Here is a 25,511-nt window from a genome sequence, read left to right on the forward strand (position 1 = left end):
CAAGCTCACGAGCCCGGTGGCTTCTACTCGTAGGCTGAGAGCTGAACCTGCAGCCACTGATGCATGGTGTTCGGTGAGTGGACGACGGTTCGTGTCTGTGGACAGGGAACGTTACACAGCACCCCACCATCTTTCCATCTACTGGACACGCTGTGTCGTTTGGGCTCCTGCTTGGGCAGCTTCGAGAAAGCCTTGGGCAATAGCCTGGTATCTGGTTCGCGTGGTTCGCGCCATACAGTCGCACACCACTGCCGGGTATGAGGCTTATGCCCAAATGCTTGCCTTCCCAGCGGAAGCCTGACGCCCAAGTCTCTTGGACGACAGCACGAAAGGATTGGGCCCTGGGCCGAACCGACCGCCATTCGATCAATGAGACCTGCGGAGAGCCGTATCATCGACAAACCGCTCGATATTTCCAGTCTTGCCAACCGACGTACGACTGGATCCTGCATACACAGTACACCATCAGCGTACCTAGTGTATGGTCAGAGCCGGGCGCATGCCCTACAGGATGCGCTGTGTAGAGGACCCTATAGTTCGAGCCACTGTACAGTACCATGCTCTGGTTGCCTCGAATGCTGGCCGTCGTCAAAGTGAGGGAAAGTCGGGGTCTACATGTACACAGCGATTCACTGCCAAGATCACAGCGTAAGGTAGAATCCCAAATTATAAGTCCACGGAATGCTTCTCAGACTGAAAACCCACGCATTATCCAGCGGGCTACCCACGCATGCCTCGTTACACGTGTGTCGGCCATGAAATTAACACTAGATAGCTACCGTGAAACACACACGAGTACACCTAATCGCAAAAGGCCTCCGAGGCGTATACCTGAGCGACCAAGCAGCAAGCTGCGCTACTGTGATTTCCACAGTTGGCCAGTCAGGCTCTACGCTGCCCGACGCAGCGCCCACCAGTAAAGAGCGCACCCGGACGCAAATGTGGGCACCATCAACGAGAAGGTAACACAGAGGAAGAGCTTGACTGCACCGAGCGAGGTTCTGCCCGACCTGATGGTCGAGTCTGATCTGTCGTATTGAACCATGTCGGTCGACATCATGGTGGAAACAAAGGTCGCCGGCAGGAAGAATACCGTGACTACGGTGATGATTCGCATCAAGACGGTTTCGAACGTCGTCTTGAATGTCATGTCTCGCATCTTCTGCGTCATGTCCTCCATACGCTTGGCAGATGCCCGCGCTTCCAGGGCGAACGTTTTGTTGGCTTGCATGCTCTGATATTCCAGGATCCCGTAGAGTAAGTTCTTGTACTCCGCAATCAGCTTGGAGATGATATCAAGCCGGTCAAGGTGCATCTGCAGATCGTTTCGCACCGATTCCATCCGCTTCGAGAATCGATGCACCGATGTCTGCATGCTTGTTCGCAACGCAGAATCCAGGTCTTGTGATTGGGCAAGCCGTCTGTAGAAGGTGTCGATTTGGGAGAGGACAAGGAAATTACTCTTGAACACAAGAATAGCGTCACTGACGTGACTCTCCAAGTGCTGGGCTTGCTGGAGCTCGTCAATCTTGTACGCATGCTGTTCCTCGTCTGGCTGTGCAATCCGATATCTAGGATCGTATTCTGGAGGCAGGTGGGGTGGATCTCGGTACCCGACAGGCACATTCACAGCGATGCTGGACGGTAAAGGCTGCGATGGCTGAGGCACCGACCCAAGCGTGGACTTCTGAGAAGCGGCAGTGTTTGTGCGGGTGCTGCCGTGTCGTAATGTCCAGCTTCTCCCCGGAGTCAAGTTGCTCATTGGTATACCAGCGGCGGTGGTGGGCATGATGTCGTCGGTCGGGACGAAATTGCTCACTTTATCTGCCTCAGCGCGACGCCTGATGGTTTGCAGATTCTCCTCGATGTCGCTGAGGTACCTTCTGCAGGTCTCTGCGCACCACTCGACGACTACAAGGTGATTGGTAAGCGTGTTGGCGAATTTATTCGACAATGTTGTAAAGGCACTTGGATCCCTGGACAAGATCATATCCGACGCCTCCTTCAGACGTTCACGAATAACGTCGTTCGCTTTGATCGTGATCCAGGTCGCTTGCCCTTGCTGTGCGTCGAAGGCATGGAACACGACCGTCTGCCGACATGACCATGGCCATTGCAAACCCTCCTTTCTCTCAAACGATTTCAGGTTGTAGCAAATTTGGTAATCCTGGCCCGACCGCTCGAGCTCCGTGATCTTCTGTCTCTGGAGAGTCGTTTCGAGCCGGCAATCCTCCCGGAAGCCGCTGAACTGCGAGTCCACCGGATACAGGGACTCGCCAAAAACAAACAAGAACTCCAAAAAGCTTGGGAGAACTTGAAAGACCGAGAAGATCCACTGTGACATGGCAAGGCTGATGTACAACGCCCGTCGCGCGTTAGGGGCCCCGACAAAGACAAAGGTGCATGGCTTGTCCTTCTGCACATGGGTGGTAGAGCCTGCGAGGTGACGCTTAAGCTCGGGAAGGGAGGTGGAAAGATTGCCGCCAAACGATCTTTGACACTCATCGTAGTAGAAAAGCTCCACTCGAGCATCTGGCTCCGGGCGAAATAAGGTGTTCGTCTTCTGAAGTAGTCGTCGTTTGTAGTCTTGAAGGAGAGATGGACATACAGACCCACTGTCCAACAGATTCACGGGATAATCGGCCGCACGATCGCACGAGGCTAGGAAGGCTGCAAGTGCCATTGTATCCATTACCAGGCTCCAGCCATGAAAGACCACAACCTAATCTTCAACAAGAAAGACGAGTGGTATATAACAAAGTGACTGAAGCTCCAGCCCGGGTCTGAGCCACCATATGCGGAGCTGAGTTGCGAGCATCCAGCCCCGCAACTCGACCAGTCTGCCTCGAGGCCCCAACCCCGGCCAGTGGAGGGCGTGGTCACCACCACTGCCTTGGCCATGAGAGAGGCTTTGCCTCACCATCATTCTGACTCGGATCATGCATGAGGATTTTGTAACAATAGTTTCTCTCGCTATAGCCGGAGATAAGCGGAAATCTAGCAGAACAGGCGCCGACTTACCACGGTCAGATCACGAGGCACCCAGAACTGCCAGGTCGATGCCCTTCGCTGCGTGCGCTTGTGAGTCTGTAATCGTCTCGAGTGCAGGGGTGCTTCAATCACCTCGACAAAGAACTTCCAATTCCCAAATTTGGCTCTTAACCTCGATTCGAGGATTTCTTTGGTAAGTGGCTCATAGTCAGGGATATCGTTCCATCGCCACTCTGCATTGGCATAGTCAGCCATGTTTTGCATTGGACTCACTCGAGTCAGGCAACCTGACATAGCGATTTGGAGGAAGTCCAGAGGCTGACTTACCGCAATGCTGCGGCTGCAGAGATCTGCCCTTTTAATCAATAGAGAGGACAGCTTCACTTGCGCCGGCCAGGAAGAGCCGCAACCCTGGACAGGACTGGTCAAAGAGCAGTGTGAATCAGCCAGGAATGTCGCGAATCCCTACACACCGGTTAGCCATGTTTGAATCATTGGCCGCTTACCCCTCTTTCACAGTGGCGGCCGTCGGCGACTGAAAGCACCGCGAGTCTGCCATTGGCAGTGGCGCACCAGTATTGTGTAACCAACCATACTCTCGACTCTTCAGCAGTATCAGATAACCACAGCCCCATGACACAGACTTTGGATTGTGCGCGGCTCGGCTCGTCAAGGGAATCACTCCGCCACCCAAGCAAGATCGGACGTGATGAGAAGGCACAGAGTGCAGGTCGCAGCAAGGTTGCACGGAAGCAAATGGAATGCTAGATGTGCATGGCGCATTGAAGCAACTGTCCACGGGACTCGGGTCGGGCGTCAAACGTCTCAGACAGATGATTGGTAAATGGTCGAAAGGCTTGCAGCTCCAGCCGGTTGGCTGCCTTCCAGGCGAGCCACGAACTCATAGAAGTCGGCTCCTCAGGGCCAAGGATATTTTCCAGTTGCTACCACATTGTCCCCCAGGCGCAGGGTATTCAGCACTAACTGGCGTTACCTGGAAGCTGAAGATCGAACTTTGAGGCAATGGACGGGAATTGGGCATTTCTTACTCCACCATTGTCCAATAGTCGGATGCAAGTGATATAGCACACTACTGTGTCCAAGATGAAAGTCAGATACAAAGCTTAAGCCGACGACAGACAGGCACGACAGCAAGCGCAAGGACTGTCATTTCGAGAGCGGCACACGGGGCTTGCCAGGACAGATTTACTCTTGTGGGTGACCGTTCGTCCAGTGCACAAGACGTTAGTCAGTAATGGACTAAAAGCGGCGCCAGGGCTGCTGAGTGCACTCACCACTTGAATCGCCAAGCGAGAACTTCACGTGACCATCCACAATCCAAACACCTTCCAGATCACTTCACAAAATCTCAGAGCTCATCAACTGGTTGAAGAACCGCAGATGTAAGTTCCCGAGCTCTAGTCTGCACCGGTCTGGATACCCCATGCTTGCGAACATTCAAATCTCAGCTTCATACAGGCACATATTCTGCCTGTAAATCCAGGTCAAATCCCGCTAACGGAATCCAGCTGATTCACCATGTCGAACCCAAGAATAGAAGAGCTTCCAGACGAAGAGCCCGACAAGAAGGCAGCAGCTGAGGACGCATCCAGCTCGTCCGACTCCGAACCTGAAGCGACTGGTGAAGGAGACGCAAACATCCCAGCTGGGGCTTCAGTCGCAGTCCACAGCCGAAACGAGAAAAAGGCACGAAAGGCAATTGGCAAATTGGGCTTGAAGCATGTTCCGGGCATCACACGGGTGACACTGCGAAGACCAAAAGGGGTGAGTCGCTTGCTGCAGGATCAAACTAGATGATCTCCCTGGGCGCTGGTTGCGTGCAGTTTGCGTATCGAAGCAGTTGGCTGATATGATCCTACAGATCCTCTTCGTGATCTCCAACCCTGACGTCTACCGCTCCCCAACCAGCAACACCTGGATGTAAGCTTCGAAATCCCCCCTACTCAGGTACATGACCATCTAACAAAGCTGGCAGTATCTTTGGCGAAGCCAAGATCGAAGACCTCAACTCGCAGTCCCAAGCCGCCGCCGCTCAACAGCTCGCTGCTGCTGAAGCTGCCAACGCAGACCACTCCGGCCACGATCACGCACATGAGAACGGCAAGGGCAAGGCAGTCGAGGACAAGAAGGCGGACGAGGAGGAAGACGATGACGAGGAAGTGGACGACAGCGGCTTGGAGGCTAAGGACATCGAACTCGTCATGACCCAGGCGTCAGTGTCGAGGAAGAAAGCTGTCAAAGCTCTGAAGGAGAACGGCAATGACATAGTCAACTCTATCATGGCGCTGAGTGTATGATCAAGAGGGTCAGGGCGTTGCAAAAAGTTGTGTTGACTGATCTGCATCGGTCGGTGAAAGGATCGTCCACGTCACGAATATGATGTGTCCAGCTACGCCGAACCTCGGCGAGGTGCCCACAAAGCGTGCATACAGGGAGGAATATGCTTTAGATGAGCGAAACGAACAAACGCTTTTCTACCAAGTCTTAGTTGTAAAGCCAATCTGCAACTGCTACTGCAGCGCTGCTATAGTGGAGAAAGACTTCCTCGGTAGGTGTGAAGCATTCAAGCAGAAGCGAAGTCATCACCAGAACCAGGACCACAACCAATTCGGACGATTCCACGTGACCGTGTCCAATCCTCAACACGTGACCAGCACCGAACTTCGCCGGAGCTCAAACCTCAGGGACGTAACTTGATTCTCAGACCCAATTCAACCACCCACACTCCCCTCACACCAACAACACCTCTACATACCCTCAAGATGGCCGCTCCGGTAAGTCCTGCAGCTCGATTCCCTGTCATGAACCCCCTCTGCAGCACAGAAAAGCAAATTGCTGCTTCCCGTTGGACTGACACCTCAATCTTTTCCCCCCTGCCAGACCCGCGCAGCAAGCAAGCTCGACTGGTCCAAAGTCGGTACCCAGCTCGGCCTCCGCGGCAGCACGGCGACCTCGCTTGCCAACTTCAAGAAGCGCCACGACGACGCCCGCCGCCGCATGCAGGTCCTCTCCGAGCAGCCCACGAGCGTCGACTTCGGGCACTACCGCTCCGTGCTGAAGAACACGGCCGTCATCGACGAGATCGAGCAATACTTCAAGAGCTTTCAGCCCAAGACGTACGACGTCAACAAGCAGATCAAGGCCATCGAGGCGTTCGAGCAGGTCGCGGTCAAGAATGCCGAGGAGACAAAGGACAAGGTGGCGGTCGAGCTGCGGAGCCTGGAGAAGGCGCTGAACGACATCGAGGGCGCAAGGCCGTGGGAGGAGACGACCGTGGACGAGATCGCCAGCGCGGCGCCCGAGATCGACGAGTATACGGCCAGGTTGGTCAAGAAGGGCCGGTGGATGCCGCCCGGGTACCAGGTACGAGTTCCTGCTTTCTTTCTCTATCCCGTGCTTTGTGGTCTCTCCCGCGCAGAGGATGTTTCTACAAAATCGAACTACAAGTGGCTGACACTTTCCCCTACAGGAGAATTTCCCCAACCTTTCGGTATTGTAAGCGCTACGGTGTTATGGCATGGTGGGTGCCAAAACTCAAGCAGAGGCGGTGGTGGCCGGGACGGCGTGTGGCGGCGCGTGCAGCTGGCAGCGCGGCAGGCAGCCGGTGGAAAACCCTTTCCTCGACATCAAGTTCCATGCTTTGGCCTGTCCTCCAGAGCTGTGTGTATAGTGGCTTAGACTCAAAACATCGAACCAACCAAGATTGCAAGGAGATGAAGCTCGTTCGTCGTTTTGGTCCTTGCATCCGTCGTGTGTCTGCCACCCAGCATTCAAGGTGGTCCCATGCTCGATCCGTGGCTTGACGTCCCGTACCCCTGATCTATCAGGTGATTGTTATGCAGATCTGGTCAGATGAGAGGGAGAAGACAATCCGATTGTCGAAACGAAGGACATCCAGGACCAGGAAGGAATTTGATTCCCAAACTCCAACTACGACTCTAGTTCCAAGTATAGTTACAGAAGACTCGATCCGGAATCGGTTCGAAACTACTCCGTACAGGTGAGAAGAACAAGGAGACAAAGTAAACACGTCATGTGCTGCTTGCTTGCTTGCTTGCTTGCTCGCTCGCGACTACCACCGCAACTCAATACCCGGGAATCTCACGTCTTCGCAACCCGGAATCCTCCTGATGAAAGATGGCATTCTGATTGTACGTATCCCACGCGTTACACCCCTGTTGGAAGTCCTGCCCGATCCCCAAGTTCGGGATCTGATCCGCCTGCTCCAAGAACTGGGCCGCGAAACCGAGCCCAACGTGCCACGCAATGTGGCAGTGCATGAGCCAGGCGCCAGGATTGTCCGTGATGAAGGCGATGACGAGATAGCCCGAGGCGGGCAGCATGGCGACGTCGCGGCGCGGCGGGTTCTTGTAGTTGAGGGTCTGGCTGTTGTTGTAGATGCCCGTGCCGGCGCCGAGGACGTAGAAATCGTGGCCGTGCAGATGGATCGGGTGCGGGATCGGAGGGGCGATGGTGGGCACGGCCTGAATCACCCAGTACGACCAGGCGTTCTTGCCCGGCAGGGTGATGAGGTTCATCTCCGGTGGGTAGGTGGTATTCTTGTTGAACACGTATTCCAACGTGGGTCTGTCCCATTCGACGCTCATGGCGGTGAAGTTCAGGTTCCATTGGAAGAGCGTCTGCTGCGCCGTGTTTTGCACAATGGCAAATCCCACGTCGAGGCGCGACGATGCAGGAATCGTGTAGTTACTTGGGACGTCGAGTTTGACGTACGGGATGAGTTTGTCGTTGGGGTCGTTGCAGTCCGAGGCGGCCGCGCCGGTGGGTGCGTTGGAACGAGTGGCGTTGGGAGGCAGGCCCGTGGAATTGGCCCCTGCGTAGGAGAAGATGGCCAGAGCGTTCTTGTTCAGGTTGCTGCTACAGCCGGTGATGGGCACGACGTGGAACCAGTAGTTGTCGATGGGTTGGTTGGCTTCGACGATGACATCGTGCCGCTCGCCGATGCCGAGGAACAGCCACTGTGTTGTAAAAGGCTTGACGGGGACAAAGTCTGCGGTGATGACGGTGAAGTTGTGGCCGTCGAGGCTGACTTTGAAATTGTCGTTGGTCGACGTGTTGATCAGTCGGAGGCGGTACTTCTTGCCCTTGGTGATAGTGGTGCGGCTGTATCGTCCCTGCGTGCCGTTGAGATTCACATTCGTCCCGTTGATCAGGATGTTATCGCCCGCCGGCGGTCCACGTGGGAACCCGCCCGTCTGGATTAAAGGCCCAAGCTCGAATGCTGGCCGGTGATAGTAATCGGTAATTGGGAAAGCGCCGAGATCAAGGTCGTAGTTGGACGTGGCAGGCCCATTTATGATCATTGTGCCAACGACCCCGTCGGTGTATTGGCTTGAGAAATGGCTGTGGTACCATGTCGTGCCAAACTGCGTGCACAAGAACTCGTATGTGCGTGACTGGCCCGGCGCAATTGGGCATTCAGTCACACCGCCGGTGCCATCCATGTGGTTCGTCTTCCATTGACGCAGACCGTGCCAGTGTATGCCGGTACCGTTCGTGGTAAGGCTGTTTTTGACGTGAATCCTCAGCGTGTCTCCCCAGTTGGCGGTTATGGTAGGTCCCGGGAATTGGCCGTTGATCACGTAGAGCTGTCTCGAGAATCCATCGAGGGACATGGTCGCGTTCTGGATGTCAAGGAAGTACTCGACTACCTTGCCAGTGTTCGGCCATACGGCATCGTAGTTGGTAGCGATACTGTAGCCATTGCCCCAACACGCCCGCGTGAATGGCCCGTGTGTGCATTGCGAATCGGCCTTTTGAGTAGGGGTCGGTGCAGTACTTGACGTCGAGGACGCCTGCCTGCGTGCGAGGCTATTGTCAATCTGTACCAACTCAGCAGAGGGTATATAGGCTGCGGTAGCCTGGTGCAAAAATAACAAAACGAGCGACAAGAAGAGCAGCATAGCGAATGGCTGAGGATGAACCTCTGGAACGAGCTGAGAAACAACGAGCGACGGAGTGTAGAATGAGGAAGCAGAGAGCACCCGCGAGACATCCAATATAAAGAAGATGGGGATTTTGTTAGAGTCGTGACTCTCTCCCTTGCCATGGCACAGGATCCATTCTGGAGCCGCATACTCCTTCATTGTGGATGATCGAGGTCGAAAACGTGGTACGCGCGAGATTTCGTCTGCGTGTCTTGGACCCTTAGCTAGTTACGCGGCTTGTTGTCACACAGAAAGGGACTGCGGCATGTCGTGGGAACCACTGAGATGGAGGTATCTGTCCAAGCTCATCTGGCACAGCCATATTCGGATGCGAAGGAGTCGTCGGCTGCAAGAATAGACCGAGACAGGACGCGCAACGCAATTTCGGTACAATACGACGGCTTCTATTGTTTACAATCCAGCTGTGAAGAATGCCTTGGGGACCTGAGAGGCGCTGGTTCAGATTGAAACGGGCAGAAGCATAGAGTGGCCAGAACAGCGGTGGTTGAAGAGCCATGAAGATGTTGGATGGCCGTCTTCTCCTTCCGTAAACGGCTTGGCCTCGAACCACCCCCCTGTCGACCCCTGACAGTCAGCACGTTCCCGCTGCTTACAAGGGCATTGTCATCTCTGCTGTTGTTGACCCCCTCGCGTCATCCGGCCGGCTTTGATATCGGGCTGCAATTCCAATTGTCTATGCTCCTTGCAGCTTATAGCCACCCAGCAGCTAGCCTGGACCTTGTAGAGTCTCGCTACAGTGGCTTGATGCTGTACCTCCTCAACTAGACGAGGTCTGTTGTTACTTTGATTGGAACTCTCTTAAGTGACTCGTGTCACGCACCGTAGCGACATGCTTCGAGGCAGGACAGAACCAGACACTTGGTTTCCGGGCAGCACAACATCGATGGTCAATACATACTCGGCACGGCGGCAATAGCAGCGCGGTAGCGGCCGAGACAATAACATTGTGAAGAAGCCTCTTGTATCAACACTCTGGGCGATCCATTCCTCGACCTTTTCAGTCTGTGCTCATAGTCTTGATTCGGAATATGGGCTGATGTCTCAGCCTGGCTTTTACCAAAGCGAGAGTCCATGGATGCGTGGCTGTCAAGCCAGCAAGGCATTTTGTCTCAGTCACAATGATGCTGCTGCGAAGGGGCTGACCCTTGATCTCCGCTACCATCGACGAGCCTAGCCTTGCGGTCTCCGTCTTCATATAGGACGATGGCTTCTGTCTCCCGCTGGCATCTCCCACATCGCCTTTTGGTCCTGTATCTCCAGAATGCATTCCTCAGCCGCCTTTGTCTTTGCGTTGCTTGCTCTGTCAGGCCGCAGTGCCGCAGACTGCCTCTCATATGGCTATGACTTCGTGGATGGCGGAGGACCCTATTGTATCAACACGACGTCGACATCATACTTCACCTTCGGCACGGAGTTCTTTGGTAAGCTGCCAGCCCGTGCAAAGGCCAGTCTGCTGGCATCTGACAATGACAAGGCTGCCAGCCAAGCGATGTCCAGGATGCGGTCACGCCGATTCTCATTGACCCCAATGGCGATGAGTACTTCTGCTCCGATATAGGAGTGCAGCCTGATGGACAAGATATGGTGTCGATATGGTAAGCCATGGGATACCTTGTGCACATCCGACGCTAACACCCTCAGTAATGTCGCCGGGAACGAATTGACCAGGAACAACATGTTCTCGGGAACGTGGACTGCCATTATGGAGGGCTTGACCTTCGCATACATGCGGTCATTCGCGATCATTGCCGCACCACCGGTGACAGTAACATCCACGCCTACTGCCACGTTCACGGTCACGACGACGCCTTCTACGACGATAACTTCGACCATCACCAACGTTTTCTCAACCACTGCGCCTGCTTCTACCGTCACTGTCCCCACAAGCACCTCGACCCGGACCATCACGACCAGCCCGGCTCAGACAACGGTATACTGGACCTCGACCTCAACACGGACGCGCACCACGAGGGTCTTCTCCAAGACCGTTTCCACTACTACCGTCACCACCTCGTGCCAGACTCAAACACCTTCGAAGGATCCAGTATGTACCATCCGGCCCACCAAGGCTACCCTTGCAGCAGCCGCTTCGACAATCAGCATGGTTCCTCGGCAATGGACAAGGCAGTTCCAGAGGCCAGGAAATGGCCGCAGCGGCTGGGGTGGCTGGGGAGGTCACAGGCTGGCTATGCATCGACGAGATGATACCGGCGCTCCGGTTGATACTGGTCCAGGTACGGTCTGCCGTGCTTTGACACCCCAGCAGATGCTGATGACTATAGATATGTGTACCACGACGGTGGTCGACACTGCAAAGGCTGTCTCATCGTACACCACTGTCACAGCACCCACAAGCACCGAGATTGATACCGAAAATGCGACAACCACCACCACTATGTAAGTCACCGAAGATTGTGTGCTAGCCGTCGCTGACCTCGGTGCCAGTACGCCGCCACCGGTCACGGCTTACAGTGGCAAGGCGAAGACCACGGTCACCATCACGGCTCCAACGCCCACACGCACACGCACTGCTCGCACGTACGAGACTGTTTGGACAACCTCCACCGTATGGGCAACGTAAGTAGTACACTGGCCTCCTTTCCGAGGCGCCTGGCTAACGTCACTCTAGGATCACGTCAACTGTCAAGACACCGCCGTCGGGATGGGTGTGTGCTACTACTGCAGCACACTGATCGCATCATTTCCAGCTTGTAGAATATTCGTGTTGTAATGGAAGCCTCAACGCAGCAAATAAACCACAATTTCCTTCTGAATGAGATGGCAGGAAGTCCTCGCTCGGCTGCTGCGAATTAATTAGGTGTTGGTGTCGTTGTCGTGGGCGCCAAGGCAGACGCGCCACGCGCCAAAGATTGAAAGGCCGTGTCACTTTCACTTGATTTAGTTGCTTCACTTGATCCTCCATCGCGCGAGCACCCGGGCAACTCTCTCTTCTCTTGACGTACATGTCGCCGGCACCACTTCATATGTTATGCCAGTCTGTTGTAGCAAGCGGATGAAGACGGTATGTAGCTCATACCACTCGGCGTCATCGGCTGGCATTAATCTCGTGCCGTCGTCAAACAGCCACTCTCGAACCGGCTCACAGAGAATGATGAGCCCTTTCCGCATCTTTTCCCTGAGAACCCTCCAAGCGTCGCTCTCGAGCAGGTCCCTGGCAACTTCGGGTGGGCCGTACAGCGTTGCGTAGGCGATGGGATCGATCCCAGATCGGTCTGAGACGATGAGGCCACGACGTTCCCGATCGAGTTCCTCGTTGAGTTGCGCGCCAAGCACAAGCTTCTGGAACTCCATTGCTCCTGCGTTTCCTGCTCGGATGTCATCTCTGGTTATGTTGGCTGTGTTCAGGATGCCACGAGCGAGCTCCTTGATGGTGGCGAAGGGCCCGGCCCCCTGGGTTCGGAGCGCCTCAGCCACGTCCTCTACTAAGGTCGTCTTGCCCGTACACTGGGCTCCGATGATATAGATGGACCGCGAACCCTCCATTGCTCAGGGAAGACTCCAGCATACCACAGGATGATAGGCTGAAATGGAGGTCGCCTCATAAATCCCGACATGGAGGGGTGGTGATGATCTGGCAAACAAGGGCCCCTGCACACGCATATGCAGCCACACCTCTCTCCATCACGTGTCAGCCTCCTCTTTGAATCTCTGCTCTGCCTCACCGGCGGATGTCCAAGACGACTTAGACTAGTCGAGGTCAAACCATGGAGCGTATTAAGTATACATTGCAGGAAACCATTTCCATCACGGACTCGGCATGGCGATACAACATCCCCAACCTACCCAAGGCTGAAACCTGCCATCAGGCTGGACGGATCAAAGCCGTAACGCTAATCTGTTCATCTTCAGACCAGGGTATCTACCTGCGTTGGAGTCCTACTCCAAAGAATCGTGCCACTCGAGAACATCGCCTTGAGGATCTGATCCAGGTCAGCATATCAGACTTTCGGCCGGTATACGATACCCGAGATCCATCGCTGCCCGCGACTCCCAAACAGACCGTCGATTACCTTACAAGATTCCTAACGGCTGGCATCATCATCAATGACATACGATACTCGTTCTTTGGACACAGTAATAGTCAACTCAAGTCGCGCTCCTGCTACCTCTTGGCGGGTACAAAGGAAGAGGTGGGCAAGAAGGTTGAGGCCTTGGGAGACTTCAAGAAGATCAAGACCGTGGCGAAGAAGGCGAAACGTATTGGCCTGTTGTTCTCCACCACTGACGTTGTGCAAGACGTGCCGGCTAGTAGGTGTCAAGACATTGACGATGTTGAAAGAGATGGGTTCATATTCACTGACGGATGTGGCCTTATTTCGAAAGATTTCATCCGTTTGCTTGCCAGTAAGAAGCCTATTATCTTCCGAGATCGCCGGTACCATCCCTCCGTGCTTCAGATCCGATACAGGGGCTATAAAGGCGTCGTCACCCTTGAACCCCGTATAGAGAAGGGTCTCTGGCTGAAGCTACGGAAGTCGATGAAGAAGTTTAGTGGAACGACTGATATGAGTTTTGCTGTCGTGGAATACTCCAAGGTGAAGCACTTTCCCTACCCCCCAATGCAATATCTAAATGACCACAGCCTTACACCTATGGGTATCTGAACGACGAGATCGTGCTTCTGCTCCACTCTCTCGGTGTCGAAGCGGCAGTCTTCATTGAGAAACTGAGACAATACCACGACGTTTTGGAGCAATCGCGGACTGACCCTAGATGTGCTTTTCGGCTCCTGAGCTCTCTTGGCCAGGCTTCTCAGGCCGAGAAACTTCTGATTGAGGGCATGGAACAGGCCGAATCCGGCATTCGAAAGCTCCTGGCACAAGAGTATGACAAGATGGTCAACAAGCGCGAAGAACAAAAGACGCGGATCTTGATCCCGAGGTCGCGACTCTTGTTCGGAGTATGTGACCCATATGGCGTGCTCAAACCAGACGAATGTTTCGTGCGTGTGACGCTAGAGCAAAGCGGAGCTCCCATGACCATCACCGGGGCGAATGTGCTGATCTCGAGGAATCCGTGTCTCCATCCCGGTGACCTTCGCAAGCTGAAGGCTGTCGAAAACCCGAAACTCAATCATCTCGTAGACTGCGTGGTCTTTTCCACACAGGGGAAAAGACCCACCGCTGACCTGATGTCGGGGGGAGACTTGGACGGCGACACGTGTAAGTGATGGCTCACGTGGAAACTTGCCACTGACCCGAGCCAGTCTTTGTGTGCTGGGACCCGGACTTGATTCCAGAGACTCTTTCTGAAGCAGCCGAGTACCCCGGAACGAAGGAGGCTATCAGATTCTCACCTATCACAAGGGATGATCTGATCACGTATTTCGCCGGCTACAACAACATGTCCCTCGGCCGAGTCAAGAAACTATATCTTGGATGGGCACGCGTCTCAGGTCCCCATTCAACGCAGTGCCAGGAACTAAATCGCCTGTTTTCACAATGTGTTGACGGCAATCGGATCAAAATCCCCGATCGTTTACTTGATCCTCCTGAAGCTTCACCAGCAACTGGGCCATTCATCCTTGACACGTTACATGAGCTGGCCCTGGAACACTGCCAACGAGTCAAAGCCGCGGTGGCGCCCACCACCGTTGCCAGACAGCGAGTCTCGGATATTGAAGTCCTGGGCAGTGCCGATCGCAATATGATGGAATTCATCCTTACCAGCCCCACTCCTTTCTCGGACTTCGAGTTGGCGCAATTGACTTTGGCTTGGTGTCGAAAGAATCGTGTTCCTTTTGAAGAGTTTTGGACCTTCTTCGATAGCACGAAACTCGCGGCTGACGAACAGGCTTGGATTTTGTCAGAACTGCCCCCTTCGGCCGAATACGCGTCTTTCATGAAGAATGGCCTCCTTCAATCGAACATTCTCACGTCTGAGGACCTGCGAGCCTTTCGACTCGACTATCAATCTCTGCACTGGAAATGTGTATTTGATTCTGTGTCTGATCCGCTCCGGAAGCTCATGGCAGTCGTGGGACAGACATTCCACCAATTTGCTAAGAAGCTTCTCGTCCTCCGGCTGAGCGAGCGGTTGAGTATCGCAATCTACTTTCCACGACCGATTGAGAAGGACGAAGACAATGTTGTGCATGACACTGTCCGGCTCTTTGCCTTTCCTCATTCACACAAGGACAAGGCCGGACATCGCAGGGCAGTCCCTACAAAGAAGAATTACCGGTTCTACTACGATGAGACCGTCATGCAGCTCTACGAGACTCATCGCAGCAATAGTTTTGTGTTCTTCACCAAGTCTGCAAACGATGACAGCGCCTATCGTAATGTTGAAGGCACAGGCAACAAGGCACGCGCTCGCCAGAAGACAATTGAGGATGGGATCAATTGCGACTGGAGAGTCAGCATAGCGTTGGGCAAGTTCAGTTCACAGCTTGCGACCCATATTGGGCGTACCAACCGAGAGCCTGTTACTGATGCTGTGGGTTACTGATTCTCAGACCTATTCACTGTCTGTTGCTAAAGTGTCATAGGAGCTGTATGTCATCAGCAATAGAGATGTTCGCGCGTTAAGAGCCCTGGATCTGTGGCTTGAGAGTATCGACACCCTCAATGTCCTCTCTAATTTCCCGGACGGACAGCCAACGGACAGCTTGCCCAGCCTCACAGACGTCGATTGGAATCAGCACAGCGACTTCCTTGACCGTGTGGTGAGGCGCAAGGAGTTCGCCATTGTCCTGGAGGCAACGATTCCTCAATTGCTGGAACTCCTTCAATTCTGCTATATGTATGACGTTGTTGATATTGTCTCAGAGGTATATCGCCGTCTTCTCGGCTCAATCGCTGAAGGAGACCAAGACAAACGATGCTCGCCCGACCACGTCAGTCAACTTATCGAGTTCCTTCACTACAAGCCGAGTATGGCGGTATACCTCGCTCGCCTCTGTCCGTGGTCTTTGCTACCAATACCATATATCGCCATTCTACAACGAGAGGTATTCACCATTCTCCGTGCGCTTGTCCTCTCCGGAAACAGGATGGGAGAGCTGGTCCTCGGGCATATATCTGCCATTCTGCGCGAAGACATCTGCTTAGGTCTGGCCGCGGCACGAAGTTTGCTAGAGACTGCATCCATGGCAATCACCAATCCAGACTTGTTGCTCACTATTCTCATGGAAAGCCGCGACGCCGTCGCTCACACAATAAAAGACCATGACTCTCATACTGTTGCATACTTCTTGCGCAACATGTTCGGCATAGTGCTCGATCATTGTGCCGAGGCCAACGAGAGTAATTTATCCAAGTCTGGTTCATGGCTACTGGTACCGGTGAAAGGCTCGAGCGGAAATGTGTCCATGCTGAGAAGCCAGCGACGTATAGACGCACCGAGGCTCTCTAGGCTTGCTGTTGGGGACCATGTACGATTTGTCGCAAAGAAAGAACCCCCAAATTCCAGGGCCACACAGCCTACAACCCTTGACGTACTGGTAGAGGCGGCTTCCGACAACGAGGTCAAATTTGAATGCCTCTGGCAGCCTCCGATATGGGTCGACAAAACTGCTTTCGAGATGAAGTGCTGTGTGCCGTTCGTGGGTGCGAAGGCGATGGCCGAGGCACTCGTAGCTCTATTTCCCACTGGAGATACTTCTTGCGGTATTGCCCAGATTCTACTGAATCCGATGATCGGCTGGACAAGTATGACCCAAACTAGGCCCGTAATCTACGAGCAGACAGTCGAACTGGTTGAGGGATTGAACGAGAGTCAGAGCAGGGCCGTTGTTGTGTCTACGAGTTCTCCTCTTACGTGTCTCTGGGGCCCACCTGGCACAGGCAAGACTACGACAATCATCGCCTTGTTGCGAAGGCTGCTGAAGTTGAATCAGCCCGGAAGGATCCTAGTCACAGCTCCGACGCATAATGCCGTGGACAATGTGCTGCGGCAGTACGTCAAGAAAGCCCTGAAGGCGGATTCAACTTTGGCGCAGCCACTTCGAGTTTCTACGGAGGTATGCGTTTTGCTCTGTATATTGACCAATCTGACCAGTTTCCTCCAGCTGATGAAGGTCGCGGACGACCTGAAAGAATACACGTGTGATGCAATGTTTGGGAAGGATCTCAACCAGCATCCAGCCGTGAGGCGGAAGGCCGTTGCAAGAATTTCCGAGTCGAAGCTGGTTTTCACTACTTGTGTCGGCGCAGCTCTTGGTCTACTTCGCAACCAGTCTTTTGAGACAGTCATCATTGATGAAGCATCCCAGCAGACGGAACCAGCCTCCCTCATACCTCTAGTGAAAGGTTGCCAGCGGTCGATCCTCGTGGGAGATCACGTCCAACTGAGGGCTACTGTCAGTCCTCATGCAGCTGTTGTGGACTTTGATGTATCCCTTATGGAACGACTGTGGCTGGGGGCCGCAAACACGGCCGACGGCGCCATCGCAACAGCCATGCTGGACACTCAATATCGGATGCATCCCAGCCTCTGCCAGTTCCCTTCCGCAGAGTTCTATGACGGGCGCCTACTGACCGCATCCGGTTGTGATTCGATCCAACCACCGCCGTCGTGCTTCCCTTGGCCTAAATCGCCACCCAACGTCAGGGGTGAGCCGAATCGTTCGAGGCGAGCAGTCTTCATCCAATGTCACGACCCGGAGGATTACGGTAAGAAGTCCAAGGTCAATCAGACTCAAGCCAAGATATGCAAGGAGACATTGCAGTTGTTGACCACGATGCCGGCGGTGACGCAGGCTGCCGAAGGCAAGAAGCAGCCTGAGCCGCAAATTCCCTCGATCGCAATACTGACGCCTTACTCACGACAGGCAGACCTGCTTAAACAGCTTTGCGGAGGGTTCACCGTGTCTAGCATTGACGGATTCCAGGGCCAAGAGGCAGATATCGTGATCTTTGTGACCGTGCGCTGTAACTTGCAAGGAGAGATTGGGTTTCTCAAAGACATGCGCAGGCTCAACGTTGCGCTGACCAGAGCTAAGGCCGGCTTGATCATCATAGGCGATCAGACGACCTTGACGATGAAGAAGGAGCATGAGGAGGCGTGCAAGGTGTGGGATCGCCTGATCCGGTCCTGCGCGAGGGTGGACTTGCCCGCAGTGGTGCCTCAGCGATGATAATGTACTGAAATGAATCTCCAGTTGTTTCTTTTGGTCCACGAAACAGGTGGCGATCCCAACCAAGATGATATACTGTATATCGCCCCCTGGAGGCAGCCGTACGTTGCGGAGCCTGATCGAGGAGATTGGTTGGAGTCACCGAACGCTTCTGACCACCTCTAGATCCCAGGTGGCAGGGCTGGAGCTGCCCTCTAATTGCATTCAGCCATTACTCGCCCGCACACAGAATGTACTTTGTACTCCGTCCCACAGCCAGACTTTTCTCGCGTAGACTGCCTCGACAACAAGCTTCGGCCGCCTAAAAACGAAGGGTGTCCGAGCAGACCAATCAACTCGTGCTCGGAACTTTCTCAACCAATAGGAGCAATGCAGCTGCTCAGCCGGACGGACTATTGCTCCGTGTCTGCTGAAATTCTCCCGCCTTTTACTCCCTCATGCCCCCGTCCATGGTCTACAGTACTGTCGCCTGGACTCGAACCTGGCGCTCAACTTAACGCAACTGTGCGTCGGTTTGACTCTTTCCATGATTGACAGGCCTGTGACCCTCAGCCTCTTCTATCGTGGACGCCTTGCGCATCATGAATCGCTCCGCCGCTGTAACCTGGCGTCCTCAGGTGGGCGAGACTCGCGCGAACATGAAAGGGAGTATCCTGGATATTTTTGTATAAAGTCTGTAGGTGACCGACCGCTGTGGTCTTGCTAAAATCACAGGAAGACACTCCGACAGCAGCAGCAGCAGCAGCCGCGACCGCAACAAAACACAGCACATCCAGTAGACTCAACTTCGACCCGACCCCCGATCCGCATACACGGTCTCAACCCTTTTAACTACCAACATCGAGATCTATCCCACCATGTCCGCCTCTCCAACTGTCGCCTTCTTTGGTGCAACCGGCGGCGTCGCCAACGGCATTCTCATCCACACCCTCCTCGCAGGCCACCGAGCCATCGCCCTCGTGCGCACGCCGCAAAAGCTGCGCGACCAACTCCTCCGCCAGGACCTCGCGCCCGACCTCCTCAACAACCTCACAATCGTGCAGGGCAACGCCCTGGACGTCACGGCCGTGAAGCGCGCCCTCACGGCCCATGGACCCCACACCCTCCCCTGCGTGATTGTGACAGGCCTGGGCGGCGCTCCGGGGTTCAAGTTCCAATGGCGCCGGCCGTTCCAGTTCGCGACGCTCGATGATCCGCACGTGTGCGAGACCGCGGCCGCGACGCTCACGAGGGCGTTGACCGAGATATACGCCGAAAGTGCATCTGCAGTCCATGCGCCCGAGACGCAGCAGCAGCAGCAGGACGGCGGAAAGGACCATTTGCAAAAACCCCAACCCCTACCCCTCTTGACATTCATTTCCACGACCGGCGTCACCAGGGGCCCCGAGGACGTCCCCTTTTGGATCCGCTTTCTGTATCATCAGATCCTCACGGTTCCGCACGCGGACAAGAAGAAGATGGAGGAGATTTACCGCGCGGATGCCGACGCCCACCTCACGCCCGAGCAGAATCGCTTGTTCCGCGCCATTGTGGGCATCAGGCCGACATTGTTGACGCCGCTGGACAACTCGCCGGCTGATTATCGAGATGTGGTGGGGTTGGAAAAGATTCGGGCGGGCACGGAACAGAAGCCGGCCGTAGGGTATAGTATCAAGAGGGGAGATGTCGCGCAGTGGGTTTGGGAACACGTGGTGAGGGAGGCTGTGGAGGGAGGAAAGGGGAAGTGGGAGGGGGAGATGGTCAGTCTTAGCAGTTAGATTTGACTGCCCGTCGAACATAATGTACAATACCAGGAACTGCGGAGTCAGGAGGGGATGGGAGCGACATTACTAGAATCGAGATCTTGACAATTATGTGGTTCACACAGCAAAGTGACAGTCGTCCAGGTCAATTCATTATCATTTCTTCTCTATTAGCTGGGGCAGAGCCGTCGAGACGGTATCGGGTATCGTCGTAGGAAAGGACTAGTGATACAAGGGTACTAAGTGGTATGCAAAGCATAAACGTGATTGATGGCCCGCTCTCCATCCCTGCCGCAGCTCCTTGGCCTCCTCGACGAGAGAGGCACCAGTGCTGTTTATCCAATACTTCTTGCCGTGAGTGGGTTTCTCCTCGTCAGAAAGCCTTCCACGTCAACTCCTGCTTAAAGGCTTTTCGATGTCCGGGAACACCTTCCCTGGTGCTTCCGGATAACCACGGACCAGACTAGACTCTACTCGTTGTGTGAGTCCGTGTACGCGTCGATCTGTGTGTCCGCGTGCGACGACCGCAGGTGAGGCAGGAGATGATGATGTCGAAGAGTGAGACGATGCCGTTGATAATGGCGGTCAGGATCGAGCCGATGCCGTTGACAATGGCCATCAGCACGGAACCGATGGTTCGGCAGATTGATTCGAACTGTGAGAGCGGGTTAGTGTGAGGTCTAGCACCGGGCGAGAGGGTGAAAAGGAGGACATACACAAGAGACGACGGCACCCATTGTGACTGAGCTTAGGATGTTCTGAGATGTTTGGTTGGTGTTGGTTATTGGTGTATGGCTGTGTAGGGGGGAGTTTTTGTTTGTGGTGTCTTGAGTATGGAGTAAATGGTTGGACAAGAGGGTGGACGGGTGAGTATTTGTATGTCTTACAAGGTTGTCTAGAAGCTTCAGAGGGCAGAGTGGGGTACGAGGATGGAAGTGAAGAGCTGGTCGCCTTGGTGGTTTCCCTTTGTTATCACTTTGCCTGACGCCATCGTCATCGCAACCGGCCCATGCATCCTCCTCGTCGGTAGTACGTGCAACATACGCATCACTGCTGCTTGTCTTTCACTCTCGCCTAGTACCACTTCTAACCACACTCAGCCTTAGACGCTTGCATCCAACCTCGTGCTCGTCGTATCCACCAATACGAGCCGATGGGCAGATATCGAGGGAACGCGCATGACGTCGGAGTCCGTCCTTGGTGATCTCAAGGAGCCGGGAATGTCGAATCATACTTGGTAGCGAGGCTGACCATCTCACCTGGCCAACCGACGAGTTTGCGCCAGCCCATGGTGAAATGCCCTCCTGACGGGGTTGTCGTTACGCTAATTCTGCCACTGGAAACAGCCCTTTCGCAATCACGGCAACCAGGAAGGGCAAGGATCTTAGCACGCCACCAGTGAGACGTCAGGTCGGTGTCCGGTTTGGGAACAAAAACTTGGAAGAGCGGCGGATAAGGCGTCGTGCCGACGTCATCTGCTGGCCCGTGCGTCTTGTTGCGCCGACTTATCCTTGTCGATCACCGGAAATAGCTGTGGCGTCTGTGGCGTTTGCCCAGGATCTCGATCCGGGAAAAGTGCGTTTCTGAGTCTTGGTGTGGCTGTCTGTGGCTGTCTGTGGCTTCCTGTGGTTGTCTGTGGCTGGAAATGTTCAGCCGCATGCGTGCCGAGAAAACTGGAGGTGGCGGTGCAAGGAGTTTTCTCCAACGCCAATCTAAGATCGCCGTTGCACAAAAGCATCATGGGAGATGGAAGACGTGCTGGGAAGACGGTTCACTGAGGGGCAGCCGATCGCGGTCTTGCTCTGCTCAGTCCTTACCGTCATTGCATTGGCTCTCGTCTTTGGTGGCTTCCTGTCTGAGAATGCGTTACTTTTGCCGGATGTCCTGGTAAAGGGCAACCCTCCCTCGGTATGGCTGCGCAACAGCCCCGTGTGCTCAGGCGACGGTGAAGACATCAATGCCCAAAAAGAAGAGGTAGGTCTGGATATAACTCACTCATTCAAACAGCATCCGCTTACTATGCGCCCAGGTCTCCAATGGTCGGATCTACCCCCGTTCTCCAGCAGATGGTCATCGCCTAGGGGATCCCATCGATCCAGCAGACGCGTCTCAAATCGATGCCGCCATCTCAGCTGCCGAGAAAGCGCAGAAGTCATGGTCCCAGACCAGCTTCTCCCAACGACGACGCGTTCTACGCACACTCTTGCGATACATCATCGACCACCAAGAGGAGGTCGTGACGGCGTGCTGCCGCGATTCTGGGAAGACGAAGATTGATGCTTGCTTCGGCGAGATACTCGTCACAGTCGAGAAGCTGCAATGGACAATCAAACATGGTGAAAAGGCATTGCGCAGATCGAGACGACCCACAAATCTCCTCATGTCCTACAAGTCCAATTCTGTCGTCTACGAGCCGCTGGGTGTGGTCGCAGCATGCGTGAGCTGGAACTATCCTTTCCACAATTTCATCTCACCCGTCATTTCAGCCTTATTCTCGGGTAATGCAATCGTGGTCAAGCCGAGCGAACAGACTTGTTGGAGCACGAGCTACTTTTTGTCCATTATCCAAGAAGCCTTGCGCTTGTGTGGCCACGATCCAAACCTGGTGCAGAACATCATTTGTCTGCCAGACGTCGCGGATCATCTTACACGTCACCCCAACATCGGCCACATCACTTTCATAGGCAGCAGAGAAGTTGCCCATAAGGTATGTGCGTCTGCAGCGAAGGCGTTGATCCCAGTCACTGTGGAGCTCGGAGGGAAGGATCCTGCCATTATACTCGACGACGCCAGGACGATCCGAGGCATCGATGATGTGGTGTCCATCGTTATGCGTGGAGTTTTCCAATCTGCTGGGCAGAATTGTATCGGCATCGAGCGTGTCATCGCACTACCACACATCCACGACAAGCTCCTTTCTCAGGTTCTACCAAAGATCAAGCTCATGCGACCGGGCTCGGTGCTTGACTCGCCCTCCGACAGCCCACCAGACATGGGCGCCATGATATCCTCTCGCAGCTTTCCTCGTCTCGAGAGGCTTATAGCTTCGGCTGTCGCTCAGGGCGCTATACTCCATTGTGGTGGACAGCAGTATCATCACCCGGAATATCCTGATGGAACGTACTTCGCACCGACACTCCTCAGCAATGTCACGCCGGACATGGACATCGCGCAAACGGAACTCTTCGCCCCCGTCTTCCTGCTCATGAAAGCCCAAGACGTCGATGACGCCATCCGCATTGCCAACTCCACCCCCTACGCCTTGGGTGCGGGTGTCTTCGGGCACAACCCGACCGATATCGACAAATGTGTCAGAGGCATCAAAGCAGGGATGGTCGCCGTCAACGACTTTGGCGCCTACTACGCTACGTCTCTGCCCTTTGGCGGAGTCAAAGGCTCAGGGTACGGCCGGTTCGGAGGAGAAGAAGGACTCAGGGCGCTGTGTAACGTCAAAGCCGTGTGTGAAGACGCTTGGTGGGCCAGACTACTGGGGATCAAGACCAGAATTCCGCCAAAGTTGCAGTATCCCGTTAGTCGGCACGGATGGGAAGTTTGTAAAGGCGTGATAGGCACCGGGTACACGCAGACCTTGAGTCTTGCCGAATGGGCAGGGTGCGTACTGGGCTTGGTGAGGGTGCTGATGCGGTCTGAGGGTGTTCCAAAAGGCGAATGAATGATGGAACGGAACAGAGGCAGAATTGTCTGACTACACAGGAGCATTTGCGACTTCTTATGTTCCCGGAGTTCCACTGGGGTACATGGTTCAGCAGCAGCGTGTAGGAAGGTGTGTACCGTCCATTCGTCAATAGCCGGGCATGGCAAGTAGCAGACCTAGTGTCATGGTCACTGACGAGCGAAGACCGCTCCCCTCCAAAGACAGTCCTCTTGGCTCAAGGTTCCGATTTCCCATGCCTTGCTGTGTGATGCCGCAGACAATTGACAACAGGCCGCGTAACATCCAAGGACGAGGCCGGAGTATTGACTCAATCACCCCCGTGGACCACCTCACGACAAGCCTCATTTGTCCCGTCCTGTCCTGTCCTGTAGATGTTTGATTTTACCATTTTTCAAAGTTCTTGCCGTTTGAGGAATCTATCTCGTGTGTGTACGTGTGTACGTGTGTACGGAGTATCTACCTACCCTTGGCCCTCCGTCTACCATCCTTTTTTGATCTACACGTTTCGCTAGACACGAATAGATCGCTCTTACAATAAAGATATATTATCCGATCCCCGGGCTTGCCTGTCGTTGAGTCATGCATGCAGCATGCAGCATGCACTTCACGACCATGAAATCCCCAGCATGATGGCCGCACCCAGGAACATGGCCCCGAACTGGAGAGCCGTCTTCTTCAACTCTTCCCCTTTATGAGGACCTGTCTCTAATAATTCCGGAATCACGGCCACCGTGCCGACGTACAGGAACGTGCCTGCCGTGAAGGGAAGTAACATGTCTCCCCAGCTGAGACTGGTTCCCCAAATACCTCTGGCCGCGCCGTCCGTAGCATCTCCAGCTGTGGAGGAGGAGGAGGAGGAGGAGGAGCCGCCGAACTCCTGCACGAAAATGCCGATGCCCGTGCCCAAGAAGGCGCCGACGGCTGTCACGAATTGTGCGCCCATGGCTTTCCGCTTCGAAAAGCCGGATTGGATGAGCAGGGCAAAGTCGCCTACCTCGTGCGGGATTTCGTGGAAGAATACCGCCATGGTCGTCGTGGCGCCGAGGGCGGGAGAGGCGTAAAAGGACGACGAGAGGGCGAGGCCGTCGGTTATGTTGTGTGTGAAATCGGCGATCAGGTTGAGGAGGCCCGCGAGCTTGACGGACGGGTTTTGAGGGTTAGTGCTGGATGGAGGAGCAGCAGCAGCAAGGGGGGAAGATGTGCCCGGAGCAGAGGAGGGTGGTTTGCGCTGTTTGAGATCCCCGTTCGCTGCTGCTGCTCCTGCGGTCGTGGTCGAGGATGTGGTTGTCGCTGAACTTGAACTGTGATCTTTCTCTTGGGCGTGCGAGTGACTGTGTCCTTCTCCCCCCGTGGCGATGCGCAATGCTTTGTCCATGGCCATGAATGCCACGAGACCGACGATGATGCCGACTCCGAGGAGGAGGTTTCTGTTGGGCTCGATAATCACAAACTTGACGCGGTCGTGCTCATCTTCACCGAGAAAGATCTCGGGCAGGAGGTGGAAAAGAGTGTCTCCTAGGAGGCCTCCTACCGCGAATGCCACCATGATGCTTAGCGACGAGGGGTCGATGTTCGGCGGACATAATGCCAGCAGAAAGTTTGGCGGGCCCGAGATGTATGCTGTCGCCAGGAGGGCGTTGATGGCTGGTGAGGACGAGGGGAACAGGTAGGCGAAGAGTTGGGTCGTCAACGAGGCTTGACTCGGCTGGTTCTTGACTTTGTGCTCGTTCAGAGACTGTACGAACGCGCATTGCTATCGCCCCAGAATGAGCTGTTGGCCTAGAGGAGGTTGGGATGGTTCAACATACCTGCAGATTCTCCTCGATCTCGTCGGGTGTCAGCAAGCCCACGTCCTTGGCAACCACCGCTTCTGCGCAGACAGTCACCACGAGGCCAAGTAAAACTGCGCAGAACGCATATTTCTGCAAGCCCCCTGCAGCCAAAGTCGGGAAACCCATTGTTGCTCTCAGTTGCCCTTGTTCGCTAACAGCACGCGACAATTCCCAAGGGCA

General features: G+C 54.6%; 11 protein-coding genes across 11 annotated transcripts; 6 read left to right on the forward strand and 5 right to left on the reverse strand.

The window, feature by feature from the left end:
• Positions 1–889: 889 nt before the first annotated feature.
• Positions 890–2,683, reverse strand: G647_00374 (uncharacterized protein; the record flags this gene model as incomplete). Its single annotated transcript, XM_008723777.1, has 1 exon — positions 890–2,683. The coding sequence occupies one exon, from the start codon at positions 2,681–2,683 to the stop codon at positions 890–892; it is 1,794 nt and encodes a 597-aa protein (XP_008721999.1).
• A 1,847-nt stretch (positions 2,684–4,530) lies between these two features.
• On the forward strand, positions 4,531–5,309 carry G647_00375 (nascent polypeptide-associated complex subunit alpha; the record flags this gene model as incomplete). The annotated part of the gene is made up of 3 exons (XM_008723778.1): positions 4,531–4,776; positions 4,874–4,932; positions 4,988–5,309. 3 exons carry the CDS (start codon positions 4,531–4,533, stop codon positions 5,307–5,309), a joined length of 627 nt encoding a protein of 208 aa, XP_008722000.1.
• A 465-nt stretch (positions 5,310–5,774) lies between these two features.
• G647_00376 (uncharacterized protein) lies at positions 5,775–6,511 on the forward strand (the record flags this gene model as incomplete). The annotated part of the gene is made up of 3 exons (XM_008723779.1): positions 5,775–5,786; positions 5,893–6,375; positions 6,482–6,511. 3 exons carry the CDS (start codon positions 5,775–5,777, stop codon positions 6,509–6,511), a joined length of 525 nt encoding a protein of 174 aa, XP_008722001.1.
• A 586-nt stretch (positions 6,512–7,097) lies between these two features.
• On the reverse strand, positions 7,098–9,119 carry G647_00377 (uncharacterized protein; the record flags this gene model as incomplete). The annotated part of the gene is made up of 1 exon (XM_008723780.1): positions 7,098–9,119. The coding sequence occupies one exon, from the start codon at positions 9,117–9,119 to the stop codon at positions 7,098–7,100; it is 2,022 nt and encodes a 673-aa protein (XP_008722002.1).
• Positions 9,120–10,242: 1,123 nt separating this feature from the next.
• G647_00378 (uncharacterized protein) lies at positions 10,243–11,674 on the forward strand (the record flags this gene model as incomplete). The annotated part of the gene is made up of 6 exons (XM_008723781.1): positions 10,243–10,402; positions 10,456–10,576; positions 10,623–11,143; positions 11,216–11,378; positions 11,427–11,558; positions 11,611–11,674. 6 exons carry the CDS (start codon positions 10,243–10,245, stop codon positions 11,672–11,674), a joined length of 1,161 nt encoding a protein of 386 aa, XP_008722003.1.
• Positions 11,675–11,888: 214 nt separating this feature from the next.
• Positions 11,889–12,485, reverse strand: G647_00379 (uncharacterized protein; the record flags this gene model as incomplete). Its single annotated transcript, XM_008723782.1, has 1 exon — positions 11,889–12,485. The coding sequence occupies one exon, from the start codon at positions 12,483–12,485 to the stop codon at positions 11,889–11,891; it is 597 nt and encodes a 198-aa protein (XP_008722004.1).
• A 221-nt stretch (positions 12,486–12,706) lies between these two features.
• Positions 12,707–18,081, forward strand: G647_00380 (uncharacterized protein; the record flags this gene model as incomplete). Its single annotated transcript, XM_008723783.1, has 4 exons — positions 12,707–13,537; positions 13,585–14,164; positions 14,209–15,440; positions 15,493–18,081. 4 exons carry the CDS (start codon positions 12,707–12,709, stop codon positions 18,079–18,081), a joined length of 5,232 nt encoding a protein of 1,743 aa, XP_008722005.1.
• An 857-nt stretch (positions 18,082–18,938) lies between these two features.
• G647_00381 (uncharacterized protein) lies at positions 18,939–19,838 on the forward strand (the record flags this gene model as incomplete). Its single annotated transcript, XM_008723784.1, has 2 exons — positions 18,939–19,349; positions 19,395–19,838. The coding sequence occupies 2 exons, from the start codon at positions 18,939–18,941 to the stop codon at positions 19,836–19,838; spliced, it is 855 nt and encodes a 284-aa protein (XP_008722006.1).
• A 448-nt stretch (positions 19,839–20,286) lies between these two features.
• On the reverse strand, positions 20,287–20,442 carry G647_00382 (uncharacterized protein; the record flags this gene model as incomplete). Its single annotated transcript, XM_008723785.1, has 1 exon — positions 20,287–20,442. The coding sequence occupies one exon, from the start codon at positions 20,440–20,442 to the stop codon at positions 20,287–20,289; it is 156 nt and encodes a 51-aa protein (XP_008722007.1).
• Positions 20,443–21,569: 1,127 nt separating this feature from the next.
• On the forward strand, positions 21,570–23,496 carry G647_00383 (uncharacterized protein; the record flags this gene model as incomplete). Its single annotated transcript, XM_008723786.1, has 2 exons — positions 21,570–21,797; positions 21,853–23,496. 2 exons carry the CDS (start codon positions 21,570–21,572, stop codon positions 23,494–23,496), a joined length of 1,872 nt encoding a protein of 623 aa, XP_008722008.1.
• Positions 23,497–24,103: 607 nt separating this feature from the next.
• G647_00384 (uncharacterized protein) lies at positions 24,104–25,457 on the reverse strand (the record flags this gene model as incomplete). The annotated part of the gene is made up of 2 exons (XM_008723787.1): positions 24,104–25,252; positions 25,308–25,457. The coding sequence occupies 2 exons, from the start codon at positions 25,455–25,457 to the stop codon at positions 24,104–24,106; spliced, it is 1,299 nt and encodes a 432-aa protein (XP_008722009.1).
• Between the last annotated feature and the right edge of the window lie 54 nt (positions 25,458–25,511).

This window comes from Cladophialophora carrionii (genome assembly GCF_000365165.1).
Source record: "Cladophialophora carrionii CBS 160.54 unplaced genomic scaffold supercont1.1, whole genome shotgun sequence".
Taxonomy (NCBI): Eukaryota; Fungi; Ascomycota; class Eurotiomycetes; order Chaetothyriales; family Herpotrichiellaceae; genus Cladophialophora; species Cladophialophora carrionii.